This window comes from Hemiscyllium ocellatum, chromosome 18, assembly GCF_020745735.1.
Source record: "Hemiscyllium ocellatum isolate sHemOce1 chromosome 18, sHemOce1.pat.X.cur, whole genome shotgun sequence".
Lineage (NCBI taxonomy): Eukaryota > Metazoa > Chordata > Chondrichthyes > Orectolobiformes > Hemiscylliidae > Hemiscyllium > Hemiscyllium ocellatum.
The window spans coordinates 22,581,308-22,596,654 of record NC_083418.1 but is presented as its reverse complement, the minus strand read 5'-3'; the positions used below and the strand labels follow the sequence as shown (position 1 = coordinate 22,596,654).

Below are 15,347 nucleotides of genomic sequence, written 5' to 3'. Positions count from 1 at the left end.
GAAGAACTGGCAAGGCTACGGTTCAGATATAAGAAAGTGTGAGCAGAAAGGACAGCAGCTAGTTTATTCAGCTGGCACAGATAGGTTAGGCTTAATGGCTTCTTTCCGGGTTGTAACAATACTTTAGTTGTATGGCTCTGGATGTCTTTTCAGAGAGAGAACATATTGTCCTTACTGAGCTTGGCTTATAACTTTTCCTAAGCAAAGTTGTTTCTATGAAATGCCCCAGCAAACTTTTCAGATGACAGGAAAGGCAATAAATGCCAGCCTTACCAGTGACAGTCAATTCTGCAGGAAGTGCTTTAAAAGAAAGTAAGCCTTTCTACATGTTAATTTGCTTTCATTAGGTGAAATATACTAAAAACTACAAACACATTATAGGAAGTAAAATTAGGATAAAGGTTATTATTTTTTACCTGTACAGGATTACATAGTCATGTCCCTGCTTTCTAGATAGTTTATATGCAGGTGTCACTCTTGTGATTGCAAGGAGTGATTTCAGTAGCAAAGACAGTCTGTTGTAGACAGTGTAAGAAACCTTAATTTCTTTATCACATCTAAAAGAAACACAAACAGAAATTGTGAAATAACAAAACAACCCAACATGGAGGATGTGTTTCTGTTGCCTTTGCTACTTGTAACATATTTAAATCAAACTGTTAGGAATCTGATTGCCAGATTCTAAATTAAGTGTGGGAAGTACCATACGTCCATCTTAAATGTGTAACTTGCACTATCAATACCGCAATAATATGAATCTTTAGTGCAATTCATGTTAAAAAAAACTAGTCTTTTCTATTATTTAAATAACTTGCATTTACACCAAATTATTATGAAACAAAAGAGCAAACTTACTTTTCATTCATTTCCAAACACCATGTTTCCAGTTCCATTGAATCTCCCTGGCACAAAATATGCAAGAATCTTAGAATTGACAGGTACGAGAACAACACCGTGCTTTCATATAGCACCTTTAATTTAGTGACTGTCTCAAGTGACTTTACAGGGGTAAAACAAAACAAAATTTAATATGAGCCAGAAACATATTAGAGAAGATGATCAGAAGCTTGGTTAGAAAGGTAGGTTTGAAGCAGTGCTATTAAAAACAAGGAAGAAGGAAATACAGACAGAAAGAACTCAGGAGTAAATACATCTTTTCAAACAGGCTATTGAATGTTGAAGATGGTGACATTTGTTGCCAAAATCTCAAAGCTGATAATAGATACTAAAAAGAAACATTGAACAACTATCAAATTTTATGCAAAGACTCATACCCTTCATTATTTATATTTAATTGTAATTCTGATCTATGGTAATTATTCCTGTCTCATAATTATGGTCTGAGCTTGTCCTTTTCAGCTAATTTACAGAGCAATTTACAAGTAAGCAGTAGCAGGCTTAGAAATAAACTACAGGAAATCAATCAAGTTAGTTGGAGATCGCCGGCTGGCAAACAAAAAAAAAATTGTTTTGTTATAAGTTTTCAAAACTTCCCTTGGACACAAGTGATAAAAATAAACTGCATTTAGTATCTCCATTCAACACATCTCTTGGACATTAATGATGATCATTAAAACTTCTGCAGTGCTTGTATGAATAATATTCCGACAACAACAAATGGGGAATTCTAGGATCCTGATCCAATACCCCTGAAGGAATAAGAACATGTATCCAGCTTGGAGGCAACAATGATAATACTGCAATGATACCTCAGGTTTATTCAGCTGAGGATGGATCCCTGTTGGATACATATAGCAATGACCTGGAGTAGCAAGATTGGCCTGGGGCATACAGAACTATTATGCATGTTTTCTTTTATTTGAAGGTAAGGCCAGCAAATATTATGTATCTCTAAATGCTCTTGAGAGCAGTTAAGAGTGACCCACATTGCTAAGGGTCTGGGGTGACACATAGGCCAGAATATTTTGCTTTTTAAAGTACTTTAGTGAACTAGATGACCATCATTTTTTATAGTCATAATTAATTATAGTTGTAATGATCAGCTTTTCTGGGACAAGCCATATATTTCAAAATAACTAACTGAATTCAAATTCAACCAGTCACCAAGGTGGGATTTAAAACAGTGTCCACAAAGTATTAGCCTAGGCCACTCTATTACTAGCCTAGTGACATTAGCACTGTGCCATTAATAGTGTCATTCGCTTAAGCTTGGCTTCAGTGAAGAGGTGAGAAAGGGGGAAACCTCAGGAGAAAGCAGAAATGGATCATTCACTCAGCAAATCTGACTGCAGATGGGTGCAAACAATTCAGCTGTACCTTTTTCATGGAGCCAGCTCCTTTTCCTGCTAATTGCTCTAAATTAGATATGGCAGGATTACAGATTTTGACTGGACCTGTTGAATGCAGAATTGCTCAGTTCTGCCAATAGCATGCTGGTTTTGCATGAGTCGATACACCAAACGTATTCTGCCAAATCAGTTCAGTCTCTGTGACAAGAAGCTGCTGATGACCCCAAATGCAAAGTCTATGCACCCTGACAACACAAGTTGAAATGGATATTGCAGCATTCTACATAGAAATAGCTTTCCACTGTTCATGGTCTGAAATCTTGTAACTGTCTCTCTTCTGTCTAGATCTCTTAAATACATGAAACTCATTGTTTCAATCTGTTCTCTGCTATCTTGTTGAAATTTGTAAGTCTATCTATCAAGACACCCTGTAACCTCCTCTCTTCTCTACTGGCTTGGTATCATACCAAGTACAGGAATCTCTTTGGTGCTTACTGGAAATCAATCAGATCATAACTGCAGGAGTTTCTCAAGAGATTGTCAGCCAGCTTCAGCAATTATGTTTTTTTTCCCCAAAGTTGGAAGTAGAAACGGTTGCTAATGTTTCAATTCCATCTACTATTCTTCAGTTAATGAAATAGTCCATGACACTTACAGCAACATCTGAATAACATTCATGCTTGGACCAAGTGGTCAAGCAACATTCATGCCACACAAAATGTCTGAGAATGACCATCTCCTTCTTTGACATTACCTCCAAACAACAATACACTAGGGGTCACCACTGACAAGAAAGTTGACTGGACAAGTCACATAAATGCTTCAACAGCAAGAGCAGGTCAGATTCTGCAAATTTTGCAGTGCATGAATCAACACCTGATTCCCTAAAAGCTCTTCTATCAAATACAAAGCACGAGCCGGAAGTGTGGTGCAGCACTTGGCTGAATAACTACAGTTCCAAAACACTATACAAATATAATAATTAATATAATTCAGGCCCCATTCAATAGCTTAATAATTCATTCCCACCACAAGATTTGTTTTGTATATCAGCAATATCCAAGATGCATTGCAACAGCCCACCAAACCTTTCATAACATTAACTCATAAACCATGACCACTAGCACCTCAAAAGATAAAGACAGCTTGGGAGAACTCCATGACCTCCAAGTTTACTCCATCCTATCTTAGGAATTTGTCGCTGTTCCTTCATTGCTGCTGGGCCAAAACCTTGGAACTTCCTAACCAACAGCACAATGGATGCATCTTCACCACAAGAACAGATTGTACTATAGACCCCTAAATAGACAGCGGGAAACAGAGGAGCAAATATGTCAGTCATCTCAGATATCTCAGCGCAAGAATAATAGGGTTGTAGTAAGGGATTGCCATAATGTTAAGGGCTTGGATGGAGAACAATTTGGTAAATGCGTTCAAAATTTTCTTTATCAATATGTAGATGTATCTACTAGAGAAGGAGCAAAACGTGATCTCTTAGGAAATAAGGCAGGGCAAGTGACTGAAGTGCTAGCTGGTGAGCATTTTGGGACTAGTAATCATAATTCTATAAGTTTTAAAATAATTACGGAAAGTGATCAAATCTTGTATAAAAATTAAAATTTTTAACTGGAGGCCAACTTTAATGGTATGAGATAGGAACTTTCAAAAGTTGATTGGAGTAGACTGTTTGCAGGTAAAGGGATGATTACTAAGTGGGAAGTTTTTAAAAGTGAGAAAACATGAGATCAGAGGCAATATGTTACTGTTAGAGCGAAGGTTAAGGCTGGTCAGTATAGGGAACAATGGATAAATAAAGATTTTGAGGCTCTGATCAAGAACAAGGAGGTATATTTCAGCTATAGATAACTGGGATCAAGTGAATCTCTTAGAGTCATAAAGTCCTACAGCATGGAGACAAGCCCTTTGGCTCAAACTGATCCATGTTGATCAAAATATCCACCTACACTAACCCCATTTCTCTGCACATGGCCCTTATCCCCCTTGGCTCACAAGCCTCATTTCTGATGAAGGGCTTATGCCTGAAACATCAATTCTCCTGCTCCTTGGATGCTGCCCGACCTGCTGTGCTTTTCCAACACCACACTCTTTGACTCTGATCTCCAGCATCTGCAATCCTCACTTTCTCCATATCCGTCTCCACCTTTTCTATCCTTGCATTTTGTCGAAGTCCTTTTAACTATTGTTAAATGTACCTGCCTCAACAATTTCCGCTGGCAGCTCAAATCAGAATTAATTACCTGTTGGCAACTAAGGAGCAAAAGTCAGTCAATCAATTCAGGTTGTGGTGGCGCAAAACTCTGTTTGTGGTCATGGTAAACAACACATTATAAGTCTGTTTTTGGATGCTGGATCTGTTCTATTTTACTTGGCTGAGGATTGCCACAGTGGAACTCATTATTTTTATGATGACTGCACAGCAGGCTATTCTATTTCTATTACTGTAGACAATGTGACATCAATGGGTGGAGTGGTCAGGACTGCTCCTCTTGGTGCTGCTCTGGTCTAACAGCTCTGTCCCTCAGAATTCAGTGTTGGCACTACAAGCCATTTTAACAGTGGCCATTGAAGTCCCAGAATAGTTTTTCAATTGATCCAAACATGGAGGGATAGATTCAATATTGGGAGTGAAAAATAGGTAGCAATCTGCATAAAGTTTCTAATGTAAGTGGTATCCACCTTTCATGTCCTCAGAACTGCCCAAAACCTTTACAGCCAACTCAGCACTTCAGAAATCCAGACAATAATTTCATGCATTTTAAATCAGTATTAGGAAACTTATTTCAGAAGTTAATTAGTGTCAACTATCTTTCAGAAATACTTGTTATGATTTAGTACATGAAAGGTAATTTCAAAGGCATTGGCAAGTAAAGAATTAGCTGCCTGCTTTGTTCATTTTTCCAATGCACTAATTTGTAATTGAACTCTTCCAGCAATAGTGCATGGGTGTTCTTAGATGAGGTAATGCCTTCTAATTTCTCACGTTTAGACCAATTATGTTATTCTCAGGAAGGGACAATTCAATTCAAATTAACAAAAAAGTTCTTCCAAAGCTCATCTTTGAAGCATTTACATTGTGTACTATTAATTTGAATTATATGTTCAATTCTCTTCATTCCTGTGAACCTTTTAAGCATACAGAAGTTTGACCTACAGCAATTCAGCAAGTCTTCTGCTACTAGAGATAAAGATAGACAAGCAAAAGCTCTTGCAAAGTTAGGTTAAGTTTCTATGCAAGGTTATTACAAAGGATCCTTTATATTAAAGCTTTTATGCTGTTATAATCCCAACTGAAATTATTACTGGACAAGTCTGTCGTGGGAGGAAGAAATCTGGCTTGATAGATCATGTTTTCCTTTTTGCTTTTAATAGAGTGGTCTTTTTCATTGACATACAAACACTCAATGTTGCAGATTTGGGTTTAACAATAAAATAGAAGTTTGTTATGCATGTAAAGATAAAATAGAATAAAGCAAACTATTTACATACAAGACAAATTTGAAGATTTCAAAACACATGATAAAATACAATTACATTAACCCAACAAAACTCCTTTACAATACTCATAGCACAGAGAATTTCACCCTCTTTCACATCAATAGGGCTTAAGTTAACTGTGGCTTCAATGCCATGTCTTGAGAGTCCTTACACTGAGATGCCTCTCTCGTAACAGCTTTAAACTACCACTCTTCCTTAGGAGCAACTGTTTTACACATTCAACTTCAGTGTAGACTTCTGCAAACAGCCTCAATTTGTTTCAAGTTGTGGATGTTTCCCTCAAGCCCAAAAAAATGTTTTCAGAGTCTTCTATCTGAAAGTATAATGTAGTATATAATTTACTTTGCCTGTAAACTCTCCAGTGGAAACAAAATCCTATTACTCTCCAGAAAGTCTCTCACTAATGCTGAATTTTAAAGTAAATCACCATTTAATCACTATTTAATCATTAAATACCAGACACAGAAAACCCATGTGCCACTAATTCAAAATCTAAAATAAACTATATTAAAATATATAAATCACACACCTTGCAACAAGATGCATATATGACTACAGGTTTTTTTCAAAACACTGCAGGAGGAATACCTGTAAATCTGTTTGCTGGTATATTGTGTAAATCTTAGTTGGATTCCAAAACTCACAATCAAAAATTGTGATTATTAAAGACACTTGAAATAGATGGTGTGGGTTTTGTTTGATTTCTGGGCTTCTTATTATCTGGATATTGGTCAAATAAAGGCATATTCTAACTCATAAACAATGGACTCTCATTTAGAAAAGTGGTCTTTGACCTTGAACCAAATGAAAATATTTATCTCTGAATTCAGAAGTACAACACAAGCATTACTTAACAGCAACACACAACCTCAACTTTTAAATTGTTCAACCAAATGGGCAGTAGCATCAAAATGAGAACAGGACCCGAGAAGGCCTTGGCAGAAAACTAACCTTAACCTGATTTGCTGCACAGGAAAAGGACAAACAACATATACACACCAATCGCAAGATCTAAGCTAGAGGGCAAAATTAAACAACACATGGTTAAGAATTAATTAAGTTTGAGGATAAGATGACATAGTGACAATGTGAATGAGAACTAAAGAGGAAATGGCATCAAGAAGACTTTGAACTGATGGAGAAAAGAACAATTTATTTGCTAAGTGTGAACACAAAATGTGTAACATCATTATATTAAAATTAAAATGAAAAAAGTGAGAAAATAAAAAGTACTTTAAAACAGGGAAGGTGTGCCTTTGTCAAAAGGGCAGGATTACTAAGACTTGGAAATCAAATATAGCCCAAGGGATTCAGGTTGATTACTGATTATTTTGTAGCAGTAACCTTATTGAAGGCATTCTCATGTCCAATTTAAATAAGGTACTTAGGTGTTTGACTAATGTTAAAACTAGATTATAAAACAAATCATGTATGGCACTGCTGTGAGAGAGATTAAATGCAGCCCTAATATGGAAGATTGCTGGCTGCGTGGTGACTATAGATGTGAAAATTGGCGGTGCTTATGGAATCAGGTGTCACAAATCAAATCAATAATTTTAAGAGAAGAACAGAAAACAACTAGTTACAACTATTGACAGCAAAACTGCAAGCAAGCTAGTCAAAATTTATTCTGTGGAAAGCTTTAGGAATTACAGTAACCACCAGAGTAAAGTCTCAATTATTTACCAAAATGGAACCCACCTATCCTCCATTTGCTGAATAACTGGAAGTATAAGATAATGAAATTGCAGCTCAGCACTGATACTCATAAAATATTGATAGTCCAGGAGTTATGAAAGAAAGCTTGGAAAAGGAGATGAATGGTATACAAATATTTATGACTCATTAAAGTAAATTCAGATCTTTACCTCAGACGTCTTGAGAGAGATTTCCACACACATTGACCGTCCAATTCCAGGTAGTTGGCCTGCCAGTGCTTTTTTAGCCTCATGGGTGACTTCTGGTATGTCTTTTATTGCAAGGTTAAACTGTAACAGGAACATGAATGAATTTACATAAAAATCAGAAGTTACATGCACAATAATTAGAAATAAAGACTGAGGCAGTAATGTGACTCTGAACTGGGTATATTGATGTACATGGATGTGCGTGTGTGAAAGACCGCACAATAAAAACACACAAGGTTTCTGACCGTGACTACTATTGTGTAACTATCACAGGGAAGTAAAAGTAAAAAAGGTACAGATAATGGGTAAGAATACGAGGCAGGCTTGAATGAAAGACCGATCCTCCACAATCAGTCAATAGTTTACCAAAACATTCAGCCTAGACTTATAAGTAAATTATTTGTACAAGTTTATGAAGGACAGCATGGGAAAGTAGGGCAGAAAATTGGGAAGTGAGGGAGGCTAGTTTTCTTACCCAGTCTGAGCCCGTAGGAGAGGACGACGAACGGGTACATATCTTTTCTCCAAGCCGTGCTTGCACAATTACCTGGACTGTCTGCAAAATATTCAGTGACTTTATTGACACACAGGTATCACCAAGAATAGAGTAATTTTGTTATGTCCAACATTAGGAACAATGGGTTAACATTTTACTTAAGATAAACTTTATAATTTAGAAGCAAAGTAATTTACAATTCTGACTCCTGAGGTGGGGAAAGAGGAATAATAAAATCTAATTCATTTTCACCTTCTCTCTACACAAACCTTAACAGAATACAATAATTAACAAAAAAAAGCCAACAAATAAAGTTTTAAACCAATCTATGAGCTACAGATTTACATTTAAAAGTTGCCACATTAAGAACACCCAATAATAGGTCATTAAAAGAAGATCATGTGAAAGAGGGTTCATGTAGTCACACTGCCACAATGCTTATACTATATTTTCATAGTGTTAAAAAAATTGCATTTTAATAGTCTTAGCAGTAATGTTTATCCACTGTGATTGTGAATGTGTTTGGAATGTTAAATTGGCTGTTTGAAATCTCAAATCAAAAATGGATTTAATGGACAATTAGCTTGAAACAATTCTGTTCTTTGTTCTTTTCCCCTTTTTGCTGAGCACTCATCTATCAAACCAAAAGGAGAATCTACCTTTTGAATAGCAGTTGATCATTCAACAAGCAGTCTCAGAACATTATTTGACTGTGTTAAAAACAAAATCAAGTGATGCAAATAAATGTGTGTTGGTCAGAAACAGAAGCTGGCCATTAATAAAAATTCTAGTCTTCAATCTACAAATATACTTCCCATTCTAAGGTGACTTTTTTTTAGATTAGATTCCCTACAGTGTGGAAACAGGCTCTCCGGCCCAGCCAATCCACACCAACCCTCCGAAGAGTAACCCACCCAGACTCATTTCCCTCATTAGCATGGCCAATTCACCTAACCTGCACATCTTTGGATTGTGGGAGGAAACCGAAGCACCTGGAGGAAATCCATGCAGACACAGGGAGAATGTGCAAACTCCACACAGTCACTTGAGGCTGGAATCGAACCTGGGACCCTGGTGCTGTGAGGCAGCAGTGCTAACCACTGAGCCACTGTGCCGCTCTCTTGTGACATGCTTTCTCAATGTTTGTAAACATATGTTATACTTTAAGTATTTGCTATGCTCTGTGTTTCATGCTAGGATTGAAGGTAACTTAAAAGTAGTTGGTTGAGTTGCAAATCATTGGTCTATTTTGTAGTATTTGACACTGAGGTAATTTTTTTCCTTAGTTTCTAGTTAAAGTTTTTGAGGAGATCATTCCTGAAAGCCACTGTGACTTCCAAACAAACTGTAGACAATGGACATGATTTTCATCCTCAGCAACTCCAAAGGATATGCCACAAATATCACCCAGCACTCCAGGTGGCCTTCATTAATCTGACCAAGGCTTTTGACTCAGTCACTCCAGAAAATCAAAGGCAGTCTCTGTCAAAATCTGGCAAGCCAGAGAAATTCATAACATCCCCCGTCTCCTCCAATGACAAGATGTTGGCAATGGTCCTCACTAAAGGAATTCTTTGAGGTCAAGACAGGGATTAGCAGGGAAGTGCCATTTTCCCCACCCCTTTCTTCATCATCAACACCACTGTTCTTCATCTAGTCAACACTAAGCTTCTCAGTGAGATGGACATGGTCTACAGGATGGATGAACAACTTTTCAATCTCAACCAGTTAAGATCCAAGAAGAAAAATGATACTGACCTCACTCGTGGAACTTCTGTATGATGATATCATATCTGTTCTTTTCAAAGAGACTCCAAGTCTCATTTAACACCTTTATGGAAGTATTCCGAACTATTAGTCTCAACCTCAATAATAGTGACAAGTTCTGGGCCATGCCTCCATTAAGATCAAAGGATAATTCCTATTAAACATTGAATATTTCCTGTGATAGGAAGCTACCTCTAATCTAAGGTTGACATCGATGTAGAAATTCAACCACATCTAATTTGCAAGTGCTGCTTTTGGGCGCCTAAGGACATGTCTTTGACAACAATGATTTCTGTGCTGATATCAACATCCTTGTTTACGGCATAAAGCAGTCACCCTTCCAACTCATCTATGTGGCTCTGAACATTGGACAACATACAGATGCCACTTCAAGGCCCTTGACAAGTACTATCAATGTTGTTGGAGACAAATCCTCTGTATCAGCTGGGTAGACAGGTAGATTAACATCAGCATCCTTGAACCACCTGGTAGCACCAAAGGCCATGATCATCCGAAACCAACTCTGCTAGCCAGTAATGCCAACGTTCTGACTGCCAAAGCAGATATTCCGTCCAGGTCAAGAAAGGCACTCAAATGAGAGAAGGACAAAGCAACTATTTAAAAGATTCCTGAAGTCTTCTCTGAAGAAATGAAACATAGATGTCAACACATGAAAGATGTTTCTTCAGAAAAAGCTTGGATAAAACTTCTCGAAGAAGAGACACAATTCTTAGAGAACACCCATCAGCATGAGCAAGTACTGAAAGAGAACCGGAGAAAGGAACACCAGTGACCTCAAAACCATGGACCAATTCCACCGCTCGGAGATACCTGCCAAAATTTGTGATTGGAGATGCGGCTCTAGGATTGAGCTCACCAGCTATGCAAGGACCCACAGAACCCATGGCCAGTGACACAGAATTTCCTAGGTGGACAATCATATGTATTAGTGAGTCATTGCCCACAAATGTTGGCACCTCAGTTTTTAAATTACAACAATTCTATAAAGTGTTTCATTACGAGTGAGCATTTAACCTCTTTAGCATATACTTCTGTAAAAAAAAGGCAAATGTCAAAAAGGTGGTTTTGAACCACTGAGGGTAGATTACAATAAAAGCAACTGCTGAGAGACCTGATATACATCGCTAGGAAAGAGAAATTATATCACCTGAAATTAAAACTATGACAAAGCTTAGTTTGTCTTGCATAAATTAAAAGATTTGCATTTCTTAACATGTTCCCTTTCATTTCATGTTAAATCAGTATCATATGTGGAGATTTGTACCTTCAGGGCAAAGAACTTAATGAACTTATCCAGATCCTTCTTATCCTGAGGGCTCAGTTCACCTTCCATGGCGAAAAAAATCTAAAGGAAAAACAGAAAATAAAAAGTTGCACTATTTGAAAATGCTCAAACAATTTCCCTTTGGTAACTACTATAAATGTTTACAAGAGCACCTCGATGAATTCCCCTCGAACAAGTAAAAACTAAAGAATGAGTTATTTATTTTGAATTTGACTCACTACTACTCTGTGACATTGGTCACAGGTCATTCATGCAATGGATTGTGGTTTCATTTACAACAATTCCATAAAGAGATAAAGGGGGAAGTTTACTCATTGCCATAACATAGAAGGTTTACTTGAGCAATTAATACATAAATACGTAACAAGCAAATTTAAAGTGCATCGGCCGTGTATATATGAATTTGTAAAATAGTTTGCGCATCAACTTTCAATATGTAAGTTTTGGTCTTCCCTCCCTTCCTTCCTCAAATCTTAATTATTCACGTTGCATTATTTTACTTTACTATAGAGAAATTTGAACATGCAGTAGATGCTCAAGGTGGGAACAGTTTACTAATTTTCTTCGAAACACAAGCTTTTGGTGAACTTATTTACCTTGCTAAAGGTATTGCAGATGGGATGTATACTCAGTATGGGGATAAAGGATGTATACACAGTATGGATAGAGATAGAGAGGTGTGCAATGCAGGGGATACAGAGCTTTATTTCCTCTTGGTAGTGTTCTTGAGGGGTAGTTGAAGCGTCCCTACCTCTGAGCCAGATGGTCTGGGTTTGAAACTCATCTGTCCAGAGTTGTGTAGATTAGATTTTTTAGATTACTTAGTGTGGAAACAGGCCCTTCGGCCCAACAAGTTCACACCGACCCATCGAAGCGCAACCCACCCACCCATTCCCCTACATTTACCTAACACTCCGGGCAATTTAGCATGGTCAATTCACCTGACCTGCACATCTTTGGACTATGGGAGGAAACCGGAGCACCTGGAGAAAACCCACGCAGACATGGGGAGAACGTGCAGAGCTGAACAGCTTTGTTGAAGGGAAGCTTGCTGAAGGGTCTGTTTTCATGCTGTACATCTCTATGACACTTTGGTTCAACCCACCCATGTCGACCAGATATCCCAACCCAATCTAGTTCCACCTGCCAGCACCAGGCCCATATCCCTCCAAACCCTTCCTATTAATATATGCATCCAGATGCCTCCTAAATGTTGCAATTGTACCAGCCTCCACCACTTCCTCTGGTAGCTCATTCCATACACGTACCACCCTCTGTGTGAAAACGTTGCCCCTTAAGTCTTTTTTTATATCTTTCCCTTCTCACCTGAACCTTATGCCCTCTAGTTCTCGACTCCCTGACCCCAGGGAAAAGATTCTGTCTATTTATTTTATCCATGCCACTCATAATTTTGTAAATCTCTATAAGGGGTCACCCCTCAGCCTCCGATGCTCAAGGGAAAACAGCCCTAACCTGTTCAGCATCACCCTATAGCTCAAATCCTCTAACCCTGACAACATCCTTGTGAATCTTTTCTGAACCCTTTCAAGTTTCACAACATCTTTCAGATAGGAAGGACATCAGAATTGCACGCAATATTCCAACTCTGGCTGAACCAATGTCCTGTACAGCCGCAACATGACCTCCCAACTCCTGTATTCAATACTCTGACCGATAAAGGAAAGCATACCAAACGCCTTCTTCACTATCCTATCTACCTTTGACTCCACTTTCAAGGAGCTATCAACCTGCACTCCAAGGTCTCTTTGTTCAGCAACACTCCCTAGGACTTTACCATTAAGTGTATAAGTCCTGTTAAGACTTGATTTCCCAAAATGCAGCACCTCGCAGTTATCGGAATTAAACTCCATCTGCCACTTCTCAGGCCATTGGCCCATCTGAACAAGATTTCTTTTGTAATCTGAGGTAACCATTTCACTGTCCACTACACCTCCAATTTTGGTGTCATCTGCAAACTTACTAACTATACCTTTCATGCATCCATCCAAATTATTTATATAAATTACCGATTTATTATCGAAAAGCACCGATCCTTGTGGCACTCCACTGGTCACAGGCCTCCAGTCTGAAAAACAACCCTCCACCACCACCCTCTGTCTTCTACCTTTGAACCAGTTCTGTATCCAAATGGTTAGTTCTTCTTGCATTCCGTTGAGATCTAACCTTGCTAGCCAGTGTCCCATAGGGAAGCTTGTTGAACGCTTTCCTGAAGTCCATATAAGACCATAAGACATAGGAGTGGAAGTAAGGCCATTCGGCCCATCGAGTCCACTCCGCCATTTAATCATGACTGATAGGCATTTCAACTCCACTTACCCGCATTCTCCTCGTAGCCCTTAATTCCTTGTGACATCAAGAATTTATCAATCTCTGCCTTGAAGACATTTAGCGTCCCGACCTCCACTGCACTCCGCGGTAATGAATTCCACAGGCCCACACTCTCTGGCTGAAGAAATGTCTCCGCATTTCTGTTCTGAATTTACCCCCTCTAATTTGTCCACGGGTCCTAGTCTCCTCGCCTAATGAAAACAATTTCTTAGCGTCCACCCTTTCCAAGCCATGTATTATCTTGTAAGTTTCTATAAGATCTCCCCTTAACCTTCTAAACTCCAATGAATACTATCCCAGAATCCTCAGCCGTTCCTCGTATGTTAGACCTACCATTCCAGGGATCATCCGTGTGAATCTCCACTGGACACGCTCCAGTGCCAGTATGTCCCTCCTGAGGTGTGAGGCCCAAAACTGGACACAGTACTCCAAATGGGGCCTAACCAGAGCTTTATAAAGTCTCAGTAGCACAACAGTGCTTTTATATTCCAACCCTCTTGAGATAAGTGACAACATTGCATTCACTTTCTTAATCACGGACTCAACCTGCATGTTTACTTTTAGAGAATCCTTGACTAGCACTCCCAGATCCCTTTGTACTTTGGCTTTATGAATTTTCTCACCGTTTAGAAAGTAGTCCATGCTTGTATTCTTTTTTCCAAAGTGCAAGACCTCGCATTTGCTCACATTGAACTTCATCAGCCATTTCCTTGACTACTCTCCCAAACTGTCAAGATCCTTCTGCAGCCTCCCCACTTCCTCAGTACTACCTGCCTGACCACCTATCTTCGTATCATCAGCAAACTTCGCTAGAATGCCCTCAGTCCCTTCATCCAGATCATTAATATATAACATGAACAGCTGCGGCCCCAACACTGAACCCTGCGGGACACCGCTTGTCACCGCCTGCCATTCCAAAAAAGAACCTCTTATCCCAACTCTCTGCCTTCTGTCAGACAGCCAATCCTCAATCCATGCCAGTAGCTCACCTCGAACACCATGGGCCCTCACCTTACTCAGCAGCCTCCCATGTGGCACCTTATCAAAGACCTTTTGGAAGTCTATATAGACCACATCCACTGGGTTTCCCTGGTCTAACCTACTTGACACCTCTTCAAAGAATTCTAACAGGTCTGTCAGGCACGACCTCCCCTTACTAAATCCACATTGACTTGTTCTAATCCGACCCTGCTCTTCCAAGAATTTAGAAACCTCATCCTTAACGATGGAGTCTAGAATTTTACCAACAACTGTGGTTAGGCTAATTGGCCTATAATTTTCCATCTTTTGTCTTGATCCTTTCTTGAACAATGGGGTTACAACAGCGGTCTTCCAATCATCCGGGATTTTCCCTGACTCCAGTGACTTTTGAAAGATCTCAAACAACGCCTCTGCTATTTCCTCAGCCACCTCCCTCAGAACTCTAGGATGTAGCCCATCAGGGTCAGGAGATTTGTCAATTTTAGGACCTTTTAGCTTTTCTAGCACTATCTCTTTTGTAATGGCAACCATACTCAACTCAGCCCCTGACTCCCTTTAATTGTTGGGATATTACTCATGTCTTCCACTGTGAAGACTGACGCAAAGTACTTATTAAGTTCTCCAGCTATTTCCTTATCTCCCATCACTAGTCTTCCAGCATCAGTTTGAAGTGGCCCAATGTCTACTTTTGCCTGTCATTTGTTTCTTATGAATTGAAAGAAACTTTTACTATCATTTCTAATATTACTGGCTAGTCTACTTTCATATTTGATCCT

The 15,347-nt window shown here is 38.8% G+C and overlaps 1 protein-coding gene across 3 annotated transcripts in view; it reads right to left on the bottom strand.

Annotated features, from left to right (window-relative positions):
* atg13 (ATG13 autophagy related 13 homolog (S. cerevisiae)) overlaps positions 1-15,347 on the bottom strand; it is an 87,248-nt gene that overhangs the window by 56,681 nt on the left and 15,220 nt on the right. For all 3 annotated transcript variants that reach the window (XM_060838420.1, XM_060838418.1, XM_060838419.1), the window contains exons 2-6: positions 11,221-11,301; positions 8,148-8,228; positions 7,634-7,753; positions 856-902; positions 417-557 (exon numbers count right to left, since the gene is read on the bottom strand). In XM_060838420.1, the coding sequence (XP_060694403.1) occupies positions 417-557; positions 856-902; positions 7,634-7,753; positions 8,148-8,228; positions 11,221-11,289 (458 nt within the window). In that variant the 5' untranslated portion in view covers positions 11,290-11,301. The remainder of the gene's footprint in view (positions 1-416; positions 558-855; positions 903-7,633; positions 7,754-8,147; positions 8,229-11,220; positions 11,302-15,347) is intronic.